Source organism: Oculina patagonica, chromosome 1, assembly GCF_052425735.1.
Source record: "Oculina patagonica isolate OP01 chromosome 1, crgOcupat, whole genome shotgun sequence".
Lineage (NCBI taxonomy): Eukaryota > Metazoa > Cnidaria > Anthozoa > Scleractinia > Oculinidae > Oculina > Oculina patagonica.
Genome location: NC_135758.1, coordinates 19,196,737 through 19,224,204, shown reverse-complemented (window position 1 = coordinate 19,224,204; position 27,468 = coordinate 19,196,737). Strand labels below are relative to the sequence as shown.

General features: G+C 39.8%; 2 protein-coding genes across 2 annotated transcripts; one reads left to right on the top strand and one right to left on the bottom strand.

Moving 5' to 3' along the window:
* Positions 1 to 696: 696 nt before the first annotated feature.
* Positions 697 to 11,027, top strand: LOC144649063 (uncharacterized). Its single transcript, XM_078508534.1, has 8 exons — positions 697 to 983; positions 3,915 to 3,990; positions 4,640 to 4,762; positions 6,864 to 6,948; positions 8,169 to 8,221; positions 8,480 to 8,521; positions 9,108 to 9,219; positions 9,840 to 11,027. The coding sequence occupies exons 1-8, from the start codon at positions 730 to 732 to the stop codon at positions 10,448 to 10,450; spliced, it is 1,356 nt and encodes a 451-aa protein (XP_078364660.1). The 5' UTR covers positions 697 to 729; the 3' UTR covers positions 10,451 to 11,027.
* A 1,095-nt stretch (positions 11,028 to 12,122) lies between these two features.
* On the bottom strand, positions 12,123 to 27,120 carry LOC144660361 (uncharacterized). Its single transcript, XM_078520968.1, has 4 exons — positions 26,903 to 27,120; positions 24,349 to 25,222; positions 22,648 to 23,161; positions 12,123 to 21,752 (listed from the first exon to the last, which is right to left on the bottom strand). The coding sequence occupies exons 1-4, from the start codon at positions 26,975 to 26,977 to the stop codon at positions 17,774 to 17,776; spliced, it is 5,442 nt and encodes a 1,813-aa protein (XP_078377094.1). The 5' UTR covers positions 26,978 to 27,120; the 3' UTR covers positions 12,123 to 17,773.
* Between the last annotated feature and the right edge of the window lie 348 nt (positions 27,121 to 27,468).

The following is a 27,468-nucleotide window of genomic DNA, read 5'->3' as shown; positions in this document are numbered from 1 at the left end:
AATGATTTTTGTCCTGTAAAAATGGTCAGCTAACATAGGCTGTGTTTGTAGTTTGCTTAAGAAAGAACTAATTGGAAATAGAGACCCGCAAAACAGCATCGGACGTGTGTTATCCTTAGACCTCGACAGGGAAGTTCTTTGGAAAGAGGTTTTTAAAGTTACGACTTCCTTGGCTTTTTTGTAACAGCTGCTAATGCAAGCAATTAAAATAACCAATAAATTACTTTTTTGTCTCTATCTGCACATTAACACTTTGCATCTCATTGACTAAGAAAGTAACATGATGCCAGAAATTAAATATTGATGGAGGGGGGGGGGGTTGGGGGTTTTATGAAAATATTGAAAAATAAAATTGTTTGCAAACCCCACCTAACCCCCATTCAATGACCGTCCCTTATACCGGGTAAGTCCTTATAGCTCCCTCCTCCTCCAGCCTGGCAACGGGGCCAGTATGGCTGGGGTAAAAACCCCAACATTTTTTCAGTTCTCCCTTCTTACTCGTAAAAGCAAACTTACCATCAACGTGTCATCAATATTTAATTTCTGGCATCATGTTACTTTCTTAGTCAATACCTCAACTTAGATTTTACCTTTCCATTTTGTTAGCACTCTGTGCGGTCCTATATTTTTTGACGGCTCGAACAGTGGTCAGCGGACTAGAGATTTGGCGGGAAACAAGTGAAGTGACCACATCGATCGAGGTCGATCGATCGTTCTTACCAAAGAAAAATGTCGTCCGTACACGCGATTACAAATGTTGTCGATGACTCTACAAGAGATGAACTTGCTCTTTTTGATGACGATGATCCTTTTAATCTTCCTCCCCCTCTGCCACCCCTGTCGCCTCAACGAGAAGACGATGGCACAAACCAAGATGGCGACGGAGCGCAAGGAGATCAGGAAGCAGGCGAAGGAGACAAGAAGGACGCCAACAAAAAACGAAAAGTGAAGCGATCACCAAGACCTAAACTAGATGAAGTTAGGTGAGAATCCATGAACAGATTTGATTATTGAGGTATTATTCGAGAAAGAGGAATGAAGACGAAGGGGCTATTAATTACGAACTTTGATATTTGCGATCGAAATTTAATTCCCTTATACTTAACACGTAACTTTTTCCCAGGAGCCCAGTAATAAGCCTCTGTTTTTCCTTAATGTTTCATGCTTATTATTAGGGTATGGTGGTACCTCAAGATAATATTCGCAAGTTGATGAATTTCTTTATTCTCATTACTTGTTTACTTGCCAGTGTATTGACTTTGTAAGGAGAAGTCATACATCTATCTAGGGAATAAAGAACATGAGGATTTGAATATCACGGTATTAACAACCCTCCAAGTTTATTTTTTTTACTTTGTGGCCATTTGGCCACCAACTACTCAAGCCCGGTCACCAGTGAAAAATTTAAGTCGCTAAATTAAGCTCATGCTCTCAATCCTTCTTCACAATTTTAGTCGCCAGGCTGGCGACCTCGGTTCCAATTTAGTCACCTGCTGCAAAATTTTAGGTGCCATGGCGACTAAAATGGTCTTTACTTGGAGGGTTGATAGAATATTCCTTATGTTGATAATTTGACAGATGTTCTATGCTATGCCATGTGAGATGTGAGCAGTGTAAACATGAATGGATTCTTTAGAACATGTTGGTACTAAATCAATTTGATATATGTTGTCATTGTTACCAATCATGTTGCATAATTTGAACAGTTTTATAAACAAATATCCCCCTAAAGTACCCTGGAACCCTTTCTTCAGTCCAATCCATGGGAGGGGGAGGGGAGGGGGGCACCCTGTATATTTTTTGGTGGGGGTGTGCCGCTGGGACTCTGAAACCCTTACCCTATAACAGACCTTATTATATGACTAGCTCCGTGAGCGGTCAAGATGAAGCGAAATTCGTGCTCTGATTGGCTACCCGAGCGGTCAAGATGGAGCCATCTTGACCGCTCGGGATCGCCCGTTGTGCTCCCGCAAGCGAAAAACTTTTTTCCGACGCTACTTGAAAAAGCTTTTCGTCGTAATTTTTCGCTATGAAGCTATTTTCCGAAACAACACAAAGATTTTCTGTCTGTTTCTAGCGAAAGGAAGTCCGATAACAAAGAAATAGGTTTTAAAGCGAATGAAAGCAAACAAATTAAACTACAAATGTTAACGAGTTTCGTGAATTTTATTTGCCGCAAAAACCGGCTAATACAAAAATTAATTCGCAAAGCGACTTCAAGACATGATATCAGTTTTGTTTGGCGGAAAAGGGAGAGACTGAGGACAGTTGCATACCTGAAGAAGTACTCGGCAAACTTGTGTAACATCTTCAAAACTGCATAAAGCGGACGGCACGGCGCACCAGGCACTGCAAGCTTAACATCTTTTCACCGAAGCCTCTATAAACGCTCACGTCGAATAATGGGTGGGTCGAACATTTAAATTAATGATGTAGAAAAGTTCAAGCTTTTCCTGTGAAGTGGAAAGTCCCAAACGCTTTCAACAATTCACAATTTCAGCTCGTGTCGCGGCAGGTTTGCACAACTATAAAAGCGCCAGAAGCGAGCAAATACTCTGCAAAACATCCAATACTCAAAAGCTGGTGGCCAGATGGAATGGACATTCTTGTTTCAAGGCTTCAAAGTCAACGTTGATTCGAAAATTTAAGCAATTTCGATATCCTTTTGCTGGTTAAAAAGAGCTAAATTTCGATGTTGTCGCATCGTGTTTCTTCGTCTCGATTCATTCAAGACTTTGACAGTCACTCATTAAACTTTTAAACCAATGAAATGATTTTAGCGCGCGCCATTGATTGTGCATGCAACTGGCTTCCTTTTCAGTGCTCGAAAAAAGTCATATAATAAATCCTTTATTGACCAAGCTTGTTCGGTCAAGATGGCAGGATATTGGCCTCGTTCTTTTTTTGCGTGTTTATGGACCGAGACGAAGTCGAGGTCCATAAACACGCAAAAAAAGAACTTGGCCAATATCCTGCCATCTTGACCTCACGCTTGGTCAATAACCCATATATCTTCAGCTGGTTTTGCAACCCTATACTAGACTAGATACCGAAAATCCCTACCCTATCCCAGACTTGCTTCTTTTAAAACTGCATCACTATAAGTGTTTTTAATGGAAAACCATCTGTCAACAAACGTCACAATAATTTTATTCACGTCTATGGAGGCCTCTTTCTCTTCCGAGTTTCTATTCCTATTCTGGACTTAATTCTTCATACCACTGATCGGTTTCTCGGCAAACGATACCCTATTTTAGACCAAAACTTTCTGATTTCTATACCCTATCCCAGACTAAACTCCTTGAAAACCATACCCTTCACAGCGGCACATACCTATATAGCTCATATATGGGAGTGCCCCCCGGGGGGAGGGGGGGGAGCAATACTCCTAGTTGGCTTTGCTTAATTAATGCAACATAAACCGGGATAAGTTTCAGCAGTTTGGGCCACTTGACCAGAAGTTGATTTTATACACTGAACAGAGTTAGTTCCCTTTATGTCTGGGATCAAGTGAAATATTTAATATCGTAAATTAATTCTAGCCATTTATCCCGCAGTATTATTTTTCTGCTTGGGGTAGAGGGGTATGCTTATTTAATCATAAAAATATTAAATATTCCTTCACAATTTAAAGCCAGTATTAAATATTTTCTCTGCTTTTACTGCTAATTTACGTGCACAGTCAAAAACTTGGATTCACACTGGTTGGAATAGAAGGGAAAAGTTGAAAAAAAAATTTCCAACGTATACATGAAAACAAGACATTGCTGTATCTTACAGTATGAAAATTAACTTATCAATAATTACAGAGGAATCACTTCTGCAAAGGATGGATTTTCAAAAGATTTGTTTGCTGTATTTGGAGGATAATTAGAGATGTTGTTGTTTTAAACAAAGTGAAATTTCAATTTAAGGTTGTGTGGTAATCGTGGTATTCCAGCTCTGAGCCACCTTTGTGATGACATCAAGTTTAAAGGCAAAGGCCATGAGGTAACTAAGTAGTGTGGAACTGTCACATAGCAAAAGGCCCTGGTGAACTGCCAAAAAGATTTTAAGATCCTTCATATGCTGAGAGTCTTGCAAAGATTGTAACAAAGTTCCTAAGGATTTTTGCAAGGTTGTTTGAATGAACTCTTTGCAGGATCATGCAAGTTCTGTAAGATGCGTGTTATTTCTTGTTTTTGTTTATTGAGGGAGTTTTTACGTGTGGGGTGACATGTATTGGCCGTCTCTTCTTCCCCTCTCCCTTGACCCTTACTAGGTTGAACTTAGTAAAGTATTTTTTTTTTATTTTCATTTATTTAATTATTACACTGTAGAGGGCCAGTGGCTGTCTTTTGTCAGGCCCTTTTCCTTGACCAATCCAGAATGGTTGAACCTAACAGGGGCCAAGGCTCCAGCCAGTAAAGCTATAAAATAGAAAAGATAACTTTATTTAGACATGGTAAAAAATCCTTCAGCATACAGTTATCTAAAAAAATTAAATAAGGCTCTATAATATACCTCACTAAACCAACTAATAATCAAACAAAATCCTTGGGATCATTTAATAAAACAGGCAGCCTTTACCACCATGACAAAATGCCCAGAATGTTCTTGTCCTACAACATTCATTAAAATAATTATATATTTTTTTTAGGCATCAGATTTGAAGCTGCTGGTACAGCGCTATGAATACTGGGCACACCGCTTGTTTCCCAAGTTTCCATTCGCAGATGTTGTCGATCAAGTGGAAAATTTAGGCAGCAAAAAGCTTGTGCAAGTAAGAACATTCACTACTTTTTTTAGAGGGGGACTTATTAGTGTAACTCCCATGAGTACCAAAAATCAAGCTTCAAGAAAAATCCCAAATTTTGTTGTGTTAAATATTTAAAAACAAATGGTGCCATGTAAAAGTGATGCCGAAGAGGTTTCATTTGAATGGTCACACTGAAGGATTTCATTCACAGACCCAAAAGTTAGAGCTACATTACGTTTCTCCAAAATTGACTCTGAGAGTAAAAGGGTTAGAGAGGGCGGCTCAATAGCCTGTGTTGCAGACAAACTATACCCCAGTAAAGTCCATCTGCGAACAGCAACCAAATACACCGATTCAGCGTAAGCCGGAAGTTGCATGGAAACGAGGCCTAAGGGCCCTCGGCGGCTAAAAACTATAAAGATTTTACTAGCGTGTGGGGCGTTTCAAATCGAAATAAAGCTTTCCTTTACAAATTAGCCACGATTCTTGATCCCTATCAGTGCAAACGTATAAAGAGAAGAAATTTTAATGTCTACCAGGCGACAGGCGAAATTCTAACAGCTTAGCGGTACGATTTTGCTGCCAAACTTCAATATTCCCTCGCCAGCATAGGCTGGATTTCATCTGTTCTCTCAGGTAGTTTACAATCAATTTTGAATTTTGTTAATCAATAAAATGAAACCACTTTAAAGTCCAGAATACCTTTTAACCCTTTCCTTACCAGGTAGCCCTGTGGTTTTCGATCTGAATGAAAACTTTCTAGTATTATGGAGAAACTCGCGTATTCACGCAAACATCATTAAAGACAGTGTACTGATTCTGTTACAGAATTTGACAGATTTTTTCGGTAGAATTTGTGATTGGCATGACCTGTTTCAGGTGTAAATTGAATTGTACATGTATTTGAGTTGCAGATTCATACAGGTTAATAATAAAATAAAGCCGACTTTCATATCAAAAGAATGATAATATAAAGTACACAACGTCGTTTTTGACGCCAATGGGTGAGTCGGTGTGTATACATGGAAGCTTATTTAGTGTTTAAAGTCATCAATGCTTTTTAAACACACAAATTCTAGAGTAGTAGCAAAGTGTAGCAGTGTATACAAAGCAGACTCGGTTGTTATTACTGGTAAAGTTATACCGACCTGGAGGCTTACATGTAAACAAGAAAATATTTTCTTGCCGGTCAAATTCGATCCAGTTCACAAATGAAATCAGGTCCGTCCGTAAAAAAATTCAGTGAAAAAATCTGACATACCTGTATTTGACTGGGTTGACTGTACGCTTTTCGATTGTTGATTAATTATTATGATTGGAAAATGTAACAACAAACTGCAGTACATGTTTACCCGAGCTTCTCTGTCGAAACAAACTAACATAATTTAGATAACTGAAACTATTTGTGACACATGTTTACGCGTGACCTTCTCTACGATTCTGTGTCGATACCTGCAACTTTTTATTCGGATTGAAAACCTAAGGGTCTCTCAAAACCAAATTTGTACTTCAAAAGTTCCATTCAGTAAATCATAAGGTAGTTCGTTTTATTGATTAACAAAATCCAAAATTGAGTGTGAACGGCAAACATTCAGGTTATGCTGATGAGCGAATATAAAATATTCGATTCCAAAGAAGGAGACAACAAAATCTTACCGGTAAGCTGTAAGAATTTCTTCTCTAGCCTGCTAGACCTTAAATTTCTTCTTCTTATACTTTTGAACTTAGGATCAAGATTCGCGGCTAATTTGTAAAGGGAATGCTTTTACTGACTCGAAATGCCCCACACGCTAATAAAAACTTTATGAATTTTGACCCGCCGAGGGCCCTTAGGCCTCGTTTCCATGCAACTTCCAGCTTACGCTGAATCGGTGTATGCGCACGCAGGGGTGGAACAAGGTTTTGGTCACTGGGTCGCAGTCGGACTATACTGGGGATTAGTTCATCTGCAACACAAGCTAGGGGCTCAATAGAGAATAAACTTTTCATGGTATTATGAAAAGGCTTTGGCCCACTACATCAGCAAATGGTCAACACAAAAATTGCTGCTTGTTTGTAATCATAACTACCGATACATCTTTTTGGATCTGTTGACAATAGTTTTTTACATTTTTTTTTGTTCTAGAACTGTATCAAGAGAATCAGACGAGGTGAAGAGGATACTGTTGAGGATGAGGGCAGATCTGATACAGAACTTGCACAGAACAGCGGTATGTGTAATGATGATGATGATGATGGTTATTCCTCACTGTTCTGTAGTTTATTGTTGAGCCTATTTGCAAATGTTACAAACACGACAACACTGATACCAACCAGCACTCTAACTCAGACCTCTTCATCCAGAGTCCACTGCACCAATCATTATGTACTTCTCAAATTATGTTAACCCTGGAAGGGGGAGGCCAAACAGCATGCAGTTATCACATTTCTCACCTTGCCCATGAGGAAATAGGACATAGCTACACCCAGGCTAAGTTGAACCTTGCTAAGTGCACCACTCCAGGGCATTTATGGATAGCCAAAGGATTCACTAATCATCACTAAAAAGTTGTTAGAGGGTCCAATGAAATGGTCATAATGTCCCATAAGAGGAAGGTAATTGCTGTTAAACCTCCCCCCCCCCACCTATACCCCACCCCTTCCCCCTCCAGCTTAATATTGATAGTTGCATTTAGTATTAGTCACTGTGCCAAGAAAAATACAGCAATCTGATATGGTACTTGCAGTGCACTTACCGTAATGATTCGATTTAGCGCCCTCCTTCCAATAAGCGCCCCCTTCCGAATAAGCGCCCCCCCTTTGAATGTGTTTTTGTTAATAAGCACCCCTATTCCAATTTGCGCCCCCATTCTAATAAGCGTCCCCATTCTTATAAGCGCCCCTATCTAATAAGCGCCTCTATTGTGGATAACCGCCTCTACTGAAGTTATCGACGTCGAAAAGATAAACTTATGAACATTCACCGTACCGTTCATGTATATATTAACTGCAAAAAGGAACAATTCTTTAAAAAGTAAATGAAATTTCAACAATTTGTTACTGTTACAGTTTCTGTTATTGTTAGTTATTTTAATATTTATTAAAGCTTTGTTTTGAACATTTGGTTGTTTCTCAAAAAATTAAATAAGCGCCCTGTCCCGAATAAGCGCCCTGTCTCGAATAAGCGCCCTCCGTTGGGGTGCCAAAAGTAAATAAGCACTCCGGGCGCTAAATCGAATCATTACGGTACCTACAACAAATAATAAAAACAATTACCCCAGATGGTGTAAATGTTGTGCTTTAATTTTACTCTTGGTACAATCTGGTTATTACCATTTATTAGAACAAAGGAAAAGACCAAGTTTTACCAAGGGGAAAATTGAACCACAACATAAATAATAAAAGTAATTGGCCCTAGTTGTATTATTCAAGGTAATTTTCTCAATCACAGAATCCCAAGACGATGGCCTGCTATCACAAGTACCTGCTACTCCAGTGAATAATGTGAGTATTACATTTGTTGTGAGGTTTGAATGAACTGAGGCCATATTAACCTATTGGCCAACACTGGAGCATTTAACTTTGAAATCTTGAACATTTTTTAAAGATGTTGTAATGTTTTTATAGAAACATAGTTAGTAGAGGAGAGTATGACAGAAACAAATTAGAAATTTAGTAAAAAAAGGTCGAGTCGCGCTATTCAGAATGTCATTTGTAACACCCGAATTAGTCAGTTGAATGATTCTCTTTGCTCAATTTCAGGTTCAGGCATTTGGTGTGCAAATGGAGGCGAGAGATCAAATGGTAAGCACTGAATTCATTGTATGTCATTCAACCGTGTAATAGAAGAACCCCGCTTTACGTACACCCGATTATTATGGACAGTTTTGTTTGTCCCGACAAAAAGCTCGCACATTTTCTCTTACTTTAACCCGCCACCAAGTGACACGCTCTCATGCAAAGTTAACGTCGCTTTACGGACACTATTGGTCACTGCTTATGTGTCATACATTTTCATTTGTAACGATTGTGTGCTAATTGTACCCAAGACTTTTTACAAGTTATCGCGTTTTATTAATAATACGGAGCATAATTACGTGTCATGCTTGACAACTAACTGTCTTTGACCGGCGTGTACACCTAACTGACCGAAGTGCGAGAAATTAATTTGACTCTTTGAATGAACTTAAGGTTCCTCCACTTTAAACGAAATTACAGTAAAAGCATTAATCATCAGTTCTGTTTGTTTATTTTAGTCTTTTGGATCTTTAAAACTTGTCCGTAACGTTCATTCTCAGAGCCTGCGTAATACGGACACCTTGATAATACGGACTTTTGCGTGCCGGTTCCACTGAAGAAACTTCTTCCTTCTTTCCTTTCTTCTACTCAGGTTATTTTGACGCCTGAACAACAGGAGCGCATACGTCTGAACAGAGAAAGGGCGTTGGCAAGACGGAAAGCTGCTTTGGAGAAACAAGCTGAACAGGATAATACACAAACAGGTAACAGAATTACATTCTAAAGATCAAAACTTCTGTGTTGCGTCAGCAGGCAATTGCACATTACATTAATAAATAAACTGCTGTTTTTGAATTAAAAGTAGATTTACTTTAGAAAGCTGCCGTTTGTCAGTGTAAATGATTCTCTGTGACGCACGGAATAATCGCAAGCGAGGGAAACGCCTGCATGTCGTGTCTTCGCATTTGTTTACTTTATAAGAAAGGTCTTCACTAGGGCTCACTTTAGAAATGGCCAGAGTCCTGGGTACCCCCTTAAAAATGGAACTTTACGTTCTTTCTAATTGTTGATAAACCCTCGCTGAAAAGACGGACTGACTGACTGACTGACTGACTGACTGACTGACTGACTGACTGACTGACTGACTGACTGACTGACTTGTTGACTGACTGACTGACTGACTGACTGACTGACTGACTGACTAAAATGTATCGGCGGAAGGAACTAAGCTAAGCTTAGCTAATTCTGCACACTCCTCTACAAACGAATTTAAATTTACAATGTACAATGGAAATTACAATGGGTCTACTAGATGAAATTAGAAGAAATGACAATAAGAATAAATCGCTTATAAACGGTTTCTTGTATTTTTCTGCATTTTCAGATGTTCAAACTAGCCCCACAGAAGAGGCCATACAATCCAATGATGACACTGGAATCGCCAAAGAGGACGACGATACAGCGAGAAATCTCCCCGAGATGGAAAATGATTCTTCCGTGCAGGCAAACGATGTTGATATGGAAGACGACATTGTGGATAGAAATGTTCGGTCATCTAACGATAATGAACAAGAATCTCTGAATGGTGCACAAACAAATGTTGATAACGTAGAGTCGACTTCCGTGGCTTGTGAGAAAGACAGTGTTGAACAGGAAGATATTGAAATGGCGAATGCTGACATGTTGGCTGTCGACAGCGTCACAGACGTTTTGCAGAAAGAAGACAACGTTCCCGAAGCTGGTAACACAAATATTAACGAAATTACAGAAGAAAATGACTTGCTTGGATCAGTCAAAGATTTGGCACCTAACGAGGACGATGTTGATTTAGCAACTGCCCCACTTATGGAGGAAACGCCTTCGTCTTCACGAAATGACGAGGCACTCCATCAGGAGGGGCCCCAAGAAACAATACACGCACCACCCACGGAACAAGCCCCCGGAGAAAACGAACCCGGTGAGGCTCAGAATGCGAAAATGGACACCGAACAATAGAGTATGAAATAACCTATTAGGGTGCGCTCAACTGGGATGACCCGGATCAGGATCAATGATCCAAGATTAGTTGGATCGTGGTGCATCAAAGGAACTGATTAATCCATTCTGGGAAAGGATGCATCGCTTTCCTTGATGCACCATGATGCGGCTGATCTTGGGTCATTGATCCTGATCCGGGTCTTCCCAAAGGAATATACCCTAAGTCTTAACAAAAGCGGTTCTGGTTAAGTATGTTAGTAAACTGTAACGCCATAGTTCAATTTTGAACATTTTAGTCTTGAACCTGAAAACCACCTGCTTTGGATCGTTGCAGAAACCGTAAACGCAGCGCGAAGTTTGTTCATGCCGATAATACGTTTGAACTGCTGTAAAGAAACTTGTTGAAATACAGAATGCTTTATGGAGATTGAAGTGGTTTTCTGGTTAACAAAAACGTTCTTCAATAATCAATGAAATAATACGACAAAAACGAAAACTTTAAAACAAACCGCTGTTACACTAGACAAATGTAAACGTTTCGTCAGTGCAACTTGCCCAGTCTAACACACCCTGAAATGAACATCTCGCGCAACGTTTCGTTCAGCATGTGTACTGTTGCACGAAATAAAGTTTTTTTTCCTTTACAACGGTTGCTGCAATGCTGTAAAGATTTTTTTTTTGAATTATGTTTTTTGTTGAAAAAAGTACCTATGCAGTGAATCATTGAGAGACGGCGATGTATGTCTGCCACGCTAATCAGGTTGGGGCTACTATCAGAAGCCAATCAAATTACCGCTTCTAAAGGTGGATCTTATGTAACTAGAAGAATGAGAACGGCCATCTTTGTTCTTTTGTAAAACAGGAGCTTTTTACCTATTAGCCTTTTTTCGCCATTTCAGGGGTGCATTTGATGAAGGTTACGCCAGGGACTGTGTGTGGGTTTGGAACAAAAGCGCTCGGAAATCGGCATACTGGCATACGATCGTAGTCTTTGGCATATCCCTGATCAGTGATCAAGGCTCTGATTTTATGCATTGCCCAGGGGTGTTAAACTTAGCAATGGCCGTTTTTATGCTAGAGACGTTAAAGCCGTCTTAGACGTTAAAGCTGTCTTGAGACGACATTAACGTCTAGTATAAAAACGGTAAATAACACAGACACCTTTAACGTCTGACGGCTTTAACGTCTTCTCGTCTGTCTAGTATAAAAACGGGACGTTGTTAACTAGTATAAAAACAGTAAATAAGACAGACGCCTTTAACGTCTGATGGCTTTACGTCTTCGTGTCCAGTGTCCTCCGTGTCGAACCCAGTCTTTTTTAATTTTTTTTTCTGAAAAGCTGTCAACTAAATGCGTCCCGTTTTTAGACCAAACGCATTTAACGTCTTAGACGTTAAAGACGTCTAGTCGACATTATCGTCTCTAGCATAAAAACAGCCAATGTTACGTACATGCCTCGCTACGGCTTGTTGCGAAAAACAAAATTGCATGGAACATTGCCAAGTGTACTACAGCGCCTTTCGCCTAGCATACGTTTCTTCTCGGCCAGTTCTTCTATACAGGATGATAGTGATGCACTATGTAATATGTGTTAATCAATATTTGCAACTGAATCGCAAATATTACCGGTCGGAACTTCTCAGATTACAAGCAACAGAACTAGAGATAACAAAAATGAAGCTATTGCCAGTTTAATTTTAAAATTGTTACAACTTTATTGAATAGCGAAATTCTCGAATACCTTTACACTCTTGCTGGTCAATAATAGTGGAATTAATTAGCCCAAAAGAAAGAACATTACTGGATTACATTTATTTAAATAAGCCCCAGTAAAAAAAAATATTATATGCTATACTGATGTAAACCAGGAGCCCATGATGATGGGCTCCTGTGTAAACCCTACACTTTTGCTGGTCAATAATTGTGGAATAAATTAGCCCACAAGGAAGAACATTTCTGAATTACATTATTTTATTCAAATAAGCCCCAGAAAAAAAAAAATATTACATGCTATACTAATATAAACCTTGAACGATTCACGTAAAATATTAGCTAATTTTACTTTCCAACACACCCAAATATTTGTAGACAATTCGAGGGATCTGAGCATTAACATGATTTTGTTGTGCGTTGTAAAGTTTTTGCGACAAATTTATGTCACGTGGTACAAAAGGACTTAGCAGAATCTTGAAATTTTATAATCCCGGGTATAATATAACAAATAATTGAAATTTACACTAATGAAATAAAGTTACACAGGTAGATATGTAAGAATTGAAATATGAAGCTATCTACACCATTAATATTTCTTCACACTCCTCGGTCTTAAAATATATTACTTTATGCTTGTTTTCGTGTCCCAATAAAATACCAACATTCGATTTGTTTGTTTTTTATGATTTCTTTTCTGTTTTGTTGATTGCCTTACGAACTGTTAAGTTAATTTAAGAATAGCAAAGGATTCGCTACATAAACTGAAGTGACAGAAATCACTTGAAATTCTAGGATACTACAATGCGAAGTGCGCGAGTGACGTCATGACTCAGACAAAACCGGAATGGCGGACGATTTTCATAAAACACTTTCTAAAACAGCCGGTGGTCCTGAAACACTTTTATGAAACGAAAACTTCGCCTAGATTCTCTTATTTCTCCTAGAACACGCTGATATTGTCTGAGCCTCGTGGGGGGTATAATCATTTGCATTCTATTTTAAAACCAGTTTTGATCTTTTGCACTCCTCGATAGTCTCTAAGTACTATTATTCGTTTTTATATTTGTATCATTTCAACAAAAACTGTGGGCCTAAAACACCGTGACTTATTCTTGTTAATAACGTATTATCGTAAGAAAAATAACGCCTGGAAATTATCTTGTTTCAAAAGGGTTGCAAATTTTAAAAGGCTCAAGAAAGCGACGTCTTTAGTTTGCTTTGTTTAGAGGGAGGGGTTGGAGGGGCTTTCTTCATAATGGCGGCCAGCGTTGTTTACGATACTCACAAATGATATTACGCTGGCTCCCACTGCACAGACGCTCTGCCTTTGGTGAGGAGTTAGTAATATTAGTTTAATTTTTCAGCTTGATTACGTTTTGGAAACACTTGATTAAAGATTGATTAAAAATTGACGAAATAACAGAGCAAGTAGCCAAAAAATAAGCCCCACGGACAGCAAACGAACTGTTGGTTACATTTATAAAAATTTCCATTAAAGGCAACATAGCATAGGCTACACGTGCATGTTACCAATCAAACATTAAGTGCTCTCATTCACGTGGAAAAATAACACTGACAAAACTTTTATTGAATAGTTTTCAAGCAAATAAGCTCGGTCATCTCAACCAATCACGTAAAAAATCAAACTCAATGAAATACGTATTTATTTTTTTTTATTTTTACTTAGAGTTCTGGTTAAATTTGATTCATTTGAGGATCACTTGTACTATAGGCTACTTCGGTCGATGCAAAAACAAGAAAATAACTTTTTTTAAACGAAGGTGTAAGTTAAAAACTCCAGATTTTTTGTTTACTTTTATATCTGAACGGCTAATCGCAATGCTTGGATCGACAATTTATTGCGCAGATTCAATTGTGTGTCCTTACAAATTCTCATGAATTATGCGCGTCTCACGCTTACGGGTTTAAAACTTCGATCTGATAGCATTCGGACACCCGACTCACAAAGATGTCACCGGAAAAGTACATAATATTCTGAGCAAAGATTACGTAGGCGAACGTCAATTCATTAATAAATTTCGCGATGCCTTGAAAAAAAGTGACGTTCTTCTAGTGGCCTCTTCTCGGGTAAAACGAGAAACATGGTCACAAGCTGGTTAATGTTACTTTATTTCTTTCTCATGCGTTCCTTAGGGCAAACTTCATCTTTGGCGAAAAGTTGTCCAAGGAAGAAGTGCCTGTTCACGATTGTAACTTCTGACCAAAACATTTAATTACGCCATGTAAAAATTCAATGTTATACACTCACGATTAAAATGTACTGCAAGGGTAACTAAGCTGTGTTGTGTCTCGGTTATAATAGAGGAGGTCTTAATTTTTCCTCCTTTGTCACCAGTTGCATATTTTTTGCTGCAAGTTTTGACCGTTTTGTTACAATGCTTACGGAAAACAGTTCTCTTCTCTTGTGCAAACTGAGCCCAAATCACGGTCTAGAGGAAACATCTAATTTCAAACCCTCAATATCAATACAAAGTCATTTAAGAATAGTTTTTATATTGAAACCTTGCCGTAAGAAGTAACAATCGTCACAAAAAATCCTCACTGGAAAATTTGGAAGTAAAATACTGTACAAACTTCAAGCAAAGACGTTCTGTTCAAAAGAAATCATATTATATCAAAGATTTTCAGGAACGGTGTTGTTGTAAGAACAGCGGAGGAATGCAATGTAGTATCTTGGTCCTCAAGCAAGCTACAAGTGCAAATGTTCCTTGATGTCTCGAGAACCAACCGGTAAAAAAATCGTTGCAAACATATTATTTTCATGTCCATTGTTTTCCTATGATCTGTTTTTCATTTTCGTCTTAAGACAATAATGTAATTTGTCACCACAGTTTTTGGAGCACTCACTGATACATTTTTAATGCATATTTCTCATAATTATCACAGTGCCGAATGAAGAAAGCCCGACAAGTTTCTAAACGTCGAATGCCCTGGTAGGCTCATGGCTGCGTTATCTTCCGTGACGAACTTTGCGTGACGTAATCTGTTGACTATCGAGGAGCGTGACAGATCAAACTGGATCAAAACAGATTTGTGTGCGCGTGATAGATACGTCTTATAACACTAAATATGGAAATTTAGTTGGTAACAGTCATGTCATGACTGCATTATAGACAGGGTCGGTCATGCAATCCCCCAGGGGTAGGGTGGTACTCCTCGGTTATGCCACCCGGTTCACAAAACTTGAACGCTATTTTAGGCCAAAAAAACGATTTCCCATAGTCCTCTTGTAGTCTATTGTGTACCCGAAGCTGTATTTGATCGCATTTTATCAAATCCGGAGGCTTTTCTTTGCAATTCCCCCTGTAATTTCCTCAAATTACAAACCTTAGTTTAGACCAAACTAAAAAGGCAAAATCCATCACTCTGTTTCAGACTATAACAGCTCAAAACCACGGTATATAGTACCCCCTACCCCACATTGATAATTCCCCTAACCCCCTGCCTTCCCCACCCCCGCGTTCATGCACCGGATACACAATGCAACCCCGATATGGTGAACAAGGAAAATAGTCTTAATCCTTGCGTGAGAAAAGTTATTTGGTATGACAATTAATTGACCGTCACCGAAACGTCTATTATCATGACTGTAATGAAAAAACACTTCCTGCCTTGGAAACAACTATTTGATTTGCGGCCATTTTAGTTTCAATTGTGATTATTTGAGCTTCCAGAAAAATCTTTTACTGCTTGAAATATCTTGGACTACTTGAACCTTCAAATTTCTAGTAAAATAAGTAGTTAAAATATTAAAATAACTTAAATGATTCAATTTTGTGGGTGACAAGCACGCATACTCCCTGTTACGGGTTAGTCTGTATCAAACTTTGGTCATTTTCCGCTCGTTAATTTTTTCAAACTCAAACACTGGTTCAAAAATTCTGGCACGAGTTCTTTCTTCTTCTTTTTGTTTTTTGTTTGTTAGTGTGAACAATTACGAATGTATGGTTAGTTATTATCTCAACTGTTGTTGAATGTTGTTAGTATCATTTACCGTTAGAGATTAGAGAAACAGCCCACCAACCAATAGAAATCGCGATTACAATTACAATCGGTGTCTGTTGTCATCAAAAAGCGCGGTCGCTCTTAAGAGACGGAAGCAGAAGATAACGAGAAAAGAAAAGTACCTCTGAAAGTATTCCAGCATTTCCAAAAAAAAATAATTAAGAAAGTTCTTGAACAATTTTATTTCCAACCGACATTTTCGGGTTTTTTGCTACATGGGAAACCAACAGTGGCCTTCATTGGAAAGCTCCATTTTACAGTGAGGCTTCATGCGCTCGGACGTTCAATACGGTAGTTCAATTTTCGATTGGGTCAATGTTCTTGGAATATTGAGGTTGCATTGTATACCCTGACAAACCCGCAACCAGGCCCGGAAAGGGGGGTGGGGTGGGGGGAGGGGTTGTAGTGGTTTGTTTCAAACGCATCAATGCCTTCAATAAGGTCCCTCGTTGCTTAGGCAATCAGGATAGCATTACAAAGGGAATGTTAGTCTGGTATCATGTGTTTTCGAGCTTGGCTATATTTAGAAATAAAATCAGTACCACAGATTGGTAATCTCCTCGTTAGCAGCGGTGAATGCGATATAACAGTGTGATTCTCTCTGACTGTTAAATTGATCTTCAGTAAGTAACTGCGAGGAAACGTTGAAACGATTATATCCATCAATGTGAAAGTGAAATTTAGTTCTGAAATGACTTACAGTGCAATCCCGTTTTAACAAACTCGTTGGGTTCCAAAACTTTCGTTCCTAATAGCGGATGTTCGTTTCTCGCCCTTGTATTAACATGGATATAACAAACCTGTGTTGAAATCGGCATCAAACTGTTTGTTGACCTGCCACTGTTTCTGTAGGACGGACTGCCAATATTCACGATTGAACAAATATTTTAACATGAACTCCACTGCTGTATCTAGTTAGAAGCCAATACGGTAAATCACGAGTAGATTTCCAAAAATAGCCATTGGCCCAGAAAATGTGTTGGTTACAAGCGAGTGGCGATCACACTGAGGTTTGTTCGTTATATCCGGGATTGCATTATACTTCACGGCAATCGAAAATACGAATCAATGACTCGTAGAAAATGGCTGAATTATTGGCAGGGTTCGTACAGAGTTCTGCGTGCGAAATGAACAGAATTTTAAAACTTTTTCCTATTTTTTCCACAGTCGACATCCTATAAAAGTGAAAACAAGGAAAGTGGGTGATGGTTTGGAAATGGAAATTCTAAGATTTAGTAAACACACTTCCCTCACACAAAAAAGTTTTTTTTACATATCTTTTCAAGGTTGAGCAAATAGTTTAAAATTCAAGGCCCTCAAAACCATGCACGAACCCTCTTATGAGTAAAAACAAAAACAAAACAGTATCGTATACACCATGACTGGAAATCGAATTCCCGTAAGCCAATCAAGATAGCTTACATTTTGGTGTGCCCCAAGGGGTATTCAGTGAGAAAAATCTTACTGCTTAAACATTCAGTCTTGAAAGACGTTTGATAATTTACTGTAACCTTTCTGGGCGAATAAATGCTATCCACGCTCAACGCTTCTAAAACTTAACTCACACAATTCTAAAAGAAATAAAAGTAACCTTTGATGTTCTTAGCGATGTTCTTCCATGGAAGGTCCCTGGGGCATCCAATTTTGATCCCCGTGCCAGGAGTTGAAATCGCGCAGGTTCCCTCTGTAGTACCCGCGCTCCAAGAACCACGAATCATGTCCCTTCTGACGCTCAGCCTCCCGTCCCTCGGCGCGTCGAGTGTACCACGGTTCATTATTTAACCTGTGATAAGCGCGATCCTCAGCTCGATCAAAATACCACGAAGGGTCCAGCGGACCTTTAAAGCGCTTGCGTTTCCGACCGCAGGGGAACTGGGACTCATGTTTGTCAGTGTTTCGCTGGTACTCGCGATCTTCTGCCCGATGAACATACCATGGGGCAGACCGCTGATGGGTGCGACCCTTGGCGCGCTCAAATACCCAATCAGGAGGTGGAATGGACTCGTGACTGTCGGGATCGTCGGAACTGCACACTTTATCATGTGCGTCGCCATGTTGTCTTTTCTTTCTTTTCTTTCCTTTGCTCGAGCTCGCCTGATACACGTTGTCGAGTAATACCGGCCCTTGAGGGGTTGCTGGCTTTCGTTTATTTTTCGGCACCTTAGACCTTTTCTTGTAACGTTTCTCGAGTGACAATCCGATATCTTTGGGTGGCGTCGGAACCTCGGGTGGTACTTTGTAGCGAACATTTTGCGCTGTCGTCGTGTGTTCGTAGAAATCTTCGGAAGTCAATCGGCTATCTCCGAAAGTGATCGGACCTTGCGGCAACTCTCTTATTTCCTCTGTGGCAGCTATGTTTTTTTCCGGCCATTTCCGATAGTTCCCCCGCCCCGATGATAGATGGCATCTATCATCAGGACGCTTCGGTTTTCTATCGGAAATCTGCGTTTTTTTACGCGACTTTTTATTTTTACCATTTAAACCTCTACTAAAATCCTGGTCCGCTGATTCTTCAGACACTATAATAAAGGCCGTACTTTCTGTTTCTTCGCCGGGTTCATTGGCCGTTTTATCTTTTCGGTGTTGCTTGTTAAAACCTTTAAGGAGTAATTTGATAAGATCTGTCCCAAATGTTAAGTTTGTATAACCCATTAGCGCTTTATCTTCTGATACTTTTGCTATCTCCGACTTACTAACAATCATTTCCCACTTTTTGTTTCCTTCCACTTCGCAAGCGCTTTTCTCCATTTTCGACATGGCTTTTCTCATCTCTACTTTTCCATTTTCCCATTCGCTTTTTCCAGGCGTGTCCTCCGGCTCATGATTTGTGTACGTATTTTCTTTTTTCTCGGAAGAGTTCGTATCATGCTGTTCCGATTCTTTATCTTTCATTTCTGCCAGTTTTTCCTCCTCGCGCGGTTCAGAATTTCCTGCCCCTCCACGGACAGCGTCAAAAATTGGTTTTACCAAAGTTCGAATTCTGGGCCAGTAAATCTGTTGTTGTTCTAATGTCTTTATGTGAACATCGGACAACCACTTTTTGACATCTTCCAACTGTTGCCTAAACGACTCTGCGTGATCACTTTGTTTTTCTTTTTTCTTGGAATCACCCTGTGAGACTGATTCATCTTGCTTCACGCCGTTGTCCGCCTTCCTCCATTCGCCTCCAGCCATTGTATGATCTCCGTATTCACCTTTCCTGCTACGTTTTTCTTTATCATACTTCTCTTGTTCTCGAATAACAGAGTCATATACCTTTTTTCGCAGCGTTTCTCTTTCAGATTTTTCCCGTTGCTTCTTTGCTTCTTCTTTAAGTTTCGCCAGTTCAGCTTTTCTTTTTTCTTCCTCTTGCCTTTTAATTTTACGCAGTTCCCTTAACCACTTCTTATACTCCTTTTTTGCGGCTTTCTTTAAAGATTTCAACTCTTTCTTCCTTTGTCGCAGCTTGTTCTTCTCCTGAGAAATCTTACTCTTTAGCCTCTCCACCTCTTTTTCATTCTTCGCATACAAAGCTTTTTCTTTTACCTTCAAATTTTCTCTCTCTTTAGCCAACAGTTCGTTCACCTTCTCCTTCAGCTTAACTTTCTTTCTTTTCAGCTTTTGCTTTTCTTCTTTCAACGTTGCCATAAAATTCTCAAGTTCTTCCCTGTCCCTCTGGTGAGCTTCTTTCTCGAGGGAAATCCTCTTTTCCTCTCGCTTCAGCGCTTTCCATGAACGTCGCAATCTCTTCTTCTCTGTCTGAATGCGACGCTTTTCTCGTCGCAACTCTGACAACAGGCGCTTTGCCACTTCACGGCGCAATTCAGCCTGTCTGTGCTTTTTCTTCCACTCGCGACGTTGGATTCTCTGTTTACGTATCTCTTCTCCTCGGAGCTGCGTCAAATTCCTCAACTTCTGTTTCTCTTTGGTGAGACACTGCTCTTGCGAATTGATCAAAGTCCGATTTCCTTCGACGGTAGCATCTTGTTCACTATCACTTTCTTTGCTATCTTTGGCTAATGACTCTGCCTTCCATGAACGTCGCAATTTCTTCCTATCTGTCTGTGTACGATGCCTTTCTAGCCGCAACTCCGACAACAGTTGCCTTGCCACTTCACGTAGCAACTCAGACTCTCTCAACCTTTTCTTCTTTAATTCTTGTTCTATCTTATATCTTTTATCTGCTTCCTTCTTCGCTTGCCGAAGCGGATCATCTCGATTTCCATCAACGACGGCATCTTGTTTCTTAGAAAACTCACTCCGGCTCGCTGATTTATGCTCCACAATGACATCCTCCTCCTTTTGTAAAGATTTCTCAAGAGTCTTTATTTCCTTTGCATTTTCGATTATTTCTTTCACAACCACATCGTCTTCGTAAATCCACCTTGTATCGCTCCTACCATCCGGCAACGACATAACTTGCTTCGAGGAGACTGTTGGCGCCAGGGGATTCGCTTTTACGACGACGGTGGCATCTTGTTCACTATCACTTTCTTTGCTATCTTTGGCTAATGACTCAGCCTTCCATGAACGTCGCAATTTCTTCTTCGCTGTCTGTGTACGACGCCTTTCTTGCCGCAACTCCGACAACAGTTGCCCTAACACTTCAAGAAGCAACTCAGTCTCTCTCTGCTTTTTCTTCTTTAATTCTTTTTCTTTCCAATATCTTTCATCTGCTTCCTTCTTCGCTTGCCGAAGCGGATCATCTCGATCTCCATCAACGACGGCATCTCGTTTCTTAGAAAACTCACTTTGGCTCGCTGATTTATGCTGCTTAACGACATCCTCCTCCTTTTGTAAAGATTTCTCACGAGTCTTCAATTCCTTTGTATTTTCGTGATATATTATTTCTTTCACAACTACACCATCTTCGTAAATCCACCTTGAATCGCTCCTACCATCCGGTAACGACATAACATGTAGATCTCTTTCCTCCGAGGAGACTGTTGGCGCCAGGGGATTCGCTTTTACTTTGGAAACTCTTTTCACAAAATAACTAGGAATTTCGCTGCCAGGAGGAAATACCCCGTTTGGAAAAAGTGGATTTTCAAACGGAACACCTTCCTTGAAGTCCGAGTGTTTCACCTTGAAGAATTCTGTAGGATTATTTTCACTACCACTTTCTTTAATATCTTCGGCGAATGACTCAGCCTTCTTGGGTTCGGAATTCCTTGTTAAAGTTTCGGGACCTTCGGCGGATTTCTCAACTGTTCTATCCAAAAATCCCGGGGATATTAAAGGAGGGAAGGTCGCTATAGAACGGTCTTCAGAGACTACAGTCAAATCCTTTCTTTCATCGGGGTCCATAGATGCGCCTGCGCGCATCCGTGACCCCATGCGTTCGCGCCTCAACTGGTCCAGCCACCCATCTCTCATCCAACGGTTTTGAAACTGTTCCCAGATTTCTTTAGATATGTATTCCGTCTTTCTCTCTTGTGCATTTGGCTTCAGGTCTTCTTCTTTGGCTGCATTGATCTCAACCAACTCTTTCTTATCTGGTGTTTCGTGGAGCTCTGTTGAGTCTGACAACTTTTCACTCTCATTTACACCCGGACTTCTATCTTCACCTTTTTTCCAGCGATGTAGAAAATCCTTCCAGTACCTACCAAGCAAAGTACGAGAATCTCAATTACTCATTTAATGCAATGATTATCATACCCTTTTGATTAAACAGTTCAAAGGACTATGTCACGAATTTTACCAGAATTTTGATGCGGCGAAATTTATATTTGTTTCGCAGAAAAACCTAGTTTATAGTTTATTTTTATTAAAAGTTGCTAATATTAGAACTCTGAAACTGTCAACGAGCATCTTTGGCTGCGGATGGCTCGGATGGAAACGGATTGCAATTTGAAAACATAAGGCTAGAGGTTCGTTTTTAAGTTGTTTCCGCGCGTCTTTAAAAAAATCACTTTATTTATAGCCTAGCTTGAGTTCTATCTGCATATCTTTCTTTAGATTTTCAAGGATAATGTTTTTGATGAGATACATTGTAAGTTGCCTTCCAGTAATTTCAGAACAGTTTAGACCAAAAATCTGCGAAATCCTGGTGACATGTAGTCCCTTAATAACAAACATCTGTTGCGAGCCTTGATGCTTTCGTGCTGTGTTCTTATACGCACGATATGGTAACCATTTTCCAAACAGCTATATTCAAGATGGGTACTGAGAAAAATGCCAGGAAGATTCAACTGCAAAGCTCTGACATCTTATCCGAGGGGAGCAGGCGAACTGTGGTTTAAATGTCTTGTTACCATGAGTCAACTCTCTCTTAACGGGCATCTCTATAAGACGGACACCTCTCTAAAACGGACAACTGGTGTTGGTCCTGCTCTTGCCTTTTTTCAGTCATAACCCCTATAAGACGGACACTTCTCTAAGACGGACAGTTGGAGCCTGTCCCGACGATGTCCGTATTAGAGAGAGTTGACTGTAGATTTTTATGTGATTGGAAAAAAAATGACAAAAAGTACAGCGAGTCAGAAAACCTCACTCACTTGTCAAACTTGATGCCTCCAGCAACAGCTCGTCTCAGCTTGGTGTTCTCGTTCATGCGACGCCACAGGTCAGCGACCTGTTTTTCTTTCAAGTACAGCTTCTCCGTTTCTTGCAGTTGTTCCTCTAAGGCCTTACTCCATTTGCTACCTTCTTTATTCGACCTCTCTTCTTCATACTTCAGCCGCCAATACCATGACATAACTTTAGTCATGCGTAACCGCTGTTTTATGCTTTCGTGCAAACCCATGAGCTTGAAATGCTTCAGCTGAAGTTTTTCGTGCAACGCCTTCGTGTCGAACAGGTCCTCCATTTCAGTTTCCACTTCTTGTTCCTTTGGAGCTTCAAGGCGGTCTTCTAATTTCCACATTGCCAGCTGATCCAGGAAATCACGTGATACATCATCCGAGGGTTCCATTGGATCAGTGGTGAGTGGAAGCGAGGCTGTCTTGGGCCCAGGTCTCTTGATGCCTCCAGATACTCCTAAGGCTTGGTTACTAACATATACAGTTAGCCCTGTAAATGAATGAAAAAAAGTTTTATAAAACCAAATAGAAATCTTGAACCAGGCACCGAAAAAGCCAAAAACAAGCAGAACTCCTGCAATGGACAGTATTTGTTTGTCTGTTGTTGTTGTGTTTTGTTTTCCCTTTTTTTCTGGTTTTTCACTTTACTTTAAGGTATTCACATTTTATTTGATTTGACCACTTATCCTGCAGCAATAGTTTGATTAACAAACTGTTATCATTTTTTCAAGATTGAACTTTTGCAAAATATGTATTAATATGTTATTTTGTTTATTTCAGTGGTTTGTGCTTGTACTATAAAGTTATACGTTTTTTTTTTTGTGCTGTGTCAGTGGGCGAGCGGAACACTGCTGTAGCAATTTTTGAAAAGCTGACGTTTAGAACAACGAAAGGCTAATGCTCGAATTGTCAGCTTTTCCGAATTGCCTTCTGCAGTTTAATTAGTATCTCTATCAACTTTTAGTTGATAATCAACTACCAGTAAGTGTCTAACCTTAATAATCTACCTTCCTATTGGAGGTAAAATGGGTGTAACCCTAACATTTTTTGAAACACTTATTTTATCCCTTGCTAGGTGTACATGTACAATTTTGCTGATTAAATCCTTGAGCAATCCAAAATCTCCAGTTCTATAGCCCGATATTAGCTTTTGAGACCCACTGCCCCCTCTTAATTTCCAGTGACCCATACCCCTCCTATGGAAGGGTTTTTGGTTTCAATAGCCTCACCCATCCAGAAATTCCAGTTAAGCTTCATACTTTGTGGAGAGGGACAGAAGGGGCTAGAGACCAGGAAAAAGGGGGCAGGGAGTGGGGAGCGGGAGAAGGATGGGCGGAAAGCGGGATTCCTAAGGTGGCAGGAACTGCGAGAAAACAAGTAACATTTTGTTATATTTCACAATAGATACATGTATGGGACAAGGAGGTGAGAATGACTATGGAAAGGGGTGGGGGCCAGGAGTAAAATATGCAGGAAGCAGGAGTAAAAGGCACGGGAGGCAAGGGATTCAGACCCCCTTGCCTCCCCCCCCCCCCACCCCACTACTTTCCTTCAAAAATATTGGCTTTTGAAGTTTTCTGACACACCACCCTATCAGAATTTCCTATGACCTTCCATAAAGAGGGTATGGATATGTTCTGGAACCTAACACAACGAATACAGCAATGTTGATCTCACCATAACCAATGCTGAATCCCAGAGCTGTTGTCAAACCCAGAACTACAAACAAGGTTGGGATATCAACATAGAATGCACTAGCATCATCGCTGCTTTCCGCTGCAAGATGATCGTCAACTTCCTCCACTTTCTCTTGATCCTGGTCTCTCTCTTTGTCCTCATCGCTGGCTTCAGACAATGCTGTAATATCTGAATGCTCATCTTCAATGTCAACATCTTCATCCACATCGCTTGGACTAAACAGATCACTGTCAAACGAGAACACACTGTAAGTAGACTCCACCAATTCTTCCAGAGGGTCTGCTTCATGGCTAAGGTCGACAAAATCTTGGCTTTCTTCCTCTTCTTCAAGGATTGGCTCAATGGCATTGTCTTCATCTGAGCTGTTTGAATCATTGCCAAATGAGAAAGAACCACTTTCCGAGAGCTGAGGTAGCTCCCGCCAACCATCAGCATTACTGTCTGAAGAAAAAGTAGAGGACAAAAGACTTTGTTTATCATTCTGTTCGGATTCAGAGGCCAGTGGGTCTTCAGCCGTTATGTCCCCAACAGAAGTTGCATCTTGGTCCATGCAAAAGTGATTAGAGATGATCATAATGCCATCATCTGCAGCACACTGGCAAGCACTCTGATGAACTGCCACAAACTCATCTTCCGTTTCAGACTCGAGGTTATGTGGCAAATCATTCTGAACTTCTGCAGTTTCTCCCGCCTGGATGCTCTCAGCTTCTAGTGATGGATGGCATTGAAATCCACTAAGAACCTCAAACTCTGCCTCGCCTTCGCTGTCATCTTTAACTCGTAAATCAGAAGACACAACTAGAGTCTCCTCTCTTGAAGGTGACTTTGAATAGGACACAGAATTCTTCCTTGGCTGAAAAAAGAAAACAATCAATCATTAATTTAGTTGATTTGGCACCTGTTAATTCTAATCATGGCTTACAATTTAGTTATTGCTAGCAACCATAAGTGTTTTTTTGTTTGTTTTTTTCAAAACATCGTGGCTGTTTGAAGAAGCTCTAACAGTTATTCAACTGAAACAGCTACATGTAACTGGATGGTATCTTGATTTCTAAACAACTGCTTAGAACAAAATACACAGACAGCTGCAGCCTTTCTAATTTCCTACCTCTGGCATCTAGTTTACCCAATGGTATTATTTTGGGGTATCACAGTTTCAAAAGAATGTATTATTTGTACAATTATTGAGGGGGTGAATGGGGGTATGCAAATCTGACAATCCATGCTATTTTTTGGTGAAATCCGAAAAAAAAACTTTGTTGCAGGCAAAGGACAGATGATGTTGTTTTTATGTCAATTTTTTAAGTACTTTCCTTTGATTTTTTTGCAACAATTCCACGAACATACACATGAACTGACGTAAGTGATCTGGACTTTGTTTAGTATCCAGGACCTAAAAATTCCTGTCATGAAGAGACTGGAATCTCGACCAAAATTCTCAGCAAATCAATTGGACATCTCTTTTACCACTGTAGCCATATCCCTAGTTGATGGTTTTTGTTATTCTTGTTACCTTTTTGCTTGACAATGTATTGATATTGAAAGGAGAAATAAGATATTGATCACTTGTGGAAATTTGTTCAAATAGGTTAAGCCAATGTTATAATTTTTATAATACTATCACTTTTCTCTCCAATGTTTCACGCAATCTACAGGTTACAGTGGAGTGTCCTAAAAAAAATTTAAAATTGTATTTGACAAATTTTAAGAAGCTAATTGCTATGAAGTAAGGTAAAAGGAATAAAGGATTAGTAAATTTGAATAACTAGGGGTAAATGAACATCTAAAATTAGAATTTTTAGTTACAAATTGAAAGATGGACACCAAATAGGCAAACTGCAAGTGCTCTCAAGATTTGGACAGTAGATTTGCTGTTTTTCTTTTTCTTCCTTTTTATTCCACAGTAAACTTAAATCCAAATATTATTTCATAAAAATTCAAACTCAAGGATGTCACACGCATCACTGTAAAGGTATATTGTTTTTAAAAAATGCGAATAAGTCCAGTATTCAGGTATGAATTTGATTAAAATAAAAACTGAAAGCTCAAAGAAAAATCCAACGAGTGGCTGCTGACACGTCCTGTCCTCAGCTTATGTAATTACAGGTGATGTTGTTATTATCACGTGATCAATGTTTACAAGCGAAAATAAAACTACAAGTCCGAAAATGTAAATTTTTGAGCACTGGAGTACGTTTTGTAAACAAACCATTGAATATCATCGACCTGCCTAACTTAAAATATTATCAATGTACGGAGGATATCATAAATAGACCTTTTGCGTTGCTAAGTAAGATAAAAAGCCTCAAGGTGGGCCAACGGCGTAAAATCCCGCCGCCAAAATTATTTATATCGGGCAGTTCCAACAGGCGCATTTGCAAAACCCCACCTAGCCTAGACCGTTTACATACATTTATCTAGGTGGGAGAGGCAAAATTCTCCAGAAGATCTCCCTTGTTTCTTGAAGAACCCTTGCAAAACCAGAACATTCCTATTGGAAACGACAAATAAATTGACGACGTAACAGGCTCACCTCGACATCGACTTTTCCATCCTTGTCGACGAAAGTCCAATCGTTTTCAAAATCATCTAATGCCCTGGAAGCCATTACTTCCACAAAAAAATCTTACATTATGATGAACGAAAAAAAGAAATAGGTGACTCGTCTTTTCGCCTCTGTTTGAACGCTGACGATTCAAACAACCAATTTTTCGCTCGTCAATGTTTTGGTTCTGTGCATTTGAGCGTTCAATGTTGTCATTCCGAGCAGATGGTCATGTGACAGTAACTAGCCAATCACAGCATTGGTATGTAAATTTTCCCGCGAAGTTGCCCGCCCTCTTCCAAAACTAACCAATCAGCAAAGAGCAAGATGTAAACACAAGTTTCGCAGACAAGAGTTACGCGGTATAGAATGATGCAATCTCAGCCCTCGAATGCCGAAAAAAGAGTGTAATCTGTAGTGCCACGTTAACTCTCCTGCGAGTTCCAAATCACACGATTTCCAACGGGACAAAATGTCAATTAACACTGCCAAGTCCATCGTCCCTAGCTTTTTCATTAAAAATGTACAAAACTGACGCGGTTTTGCTTGCGGAT

Excerpts from the sequence above, each read along its gene's own strand:
- LOC144649063 (XM_078508534.1), top strand. The coding sequence starts at position 730 with ATGTCGTCCGTACACGCGATTACAAATGTTGTCGATGACTCTACAAGA. Across the intron at positions 8,222-8,479 it reads CTGCTACTCCAGTGAATAAT|GTTCAGGCATTTGGTGTGCA; the intron begins GTGAGTATTACA and ends GCTCAATTTCAG. Across the intron at positions 8,522-9,107 it reads TGGAGGCGAGAGATCAAATG|GTTATTTTGACGCCTGAACA; the intron begins GTAAGCACTGAA and ends TCTTCTACTCAG.
- LOC144660361 (XM_078520968.1), bottom strand. The coding sequence starts at position 26,977 with ATGGCTTCCAGGGCATTAGATGATTTTGAAAACGATTGGACTTTCGTC. Across the intron at positions 23,162-24,348 it reads GGGATTCAGCATTGGTTATG|GGCTAACTGTATATGTTAGT; the intron begins GTGAGATCAACA and ends ATTCATTTACAG. Across the intron at positions 21,753-22,647 it reads GGAGGCATCAAGTTTGACAA|GTACTGGAAGGATTTTCTAC; the intron begins GTGAGTGAGGTT and ends TTTGCTTGGTAG.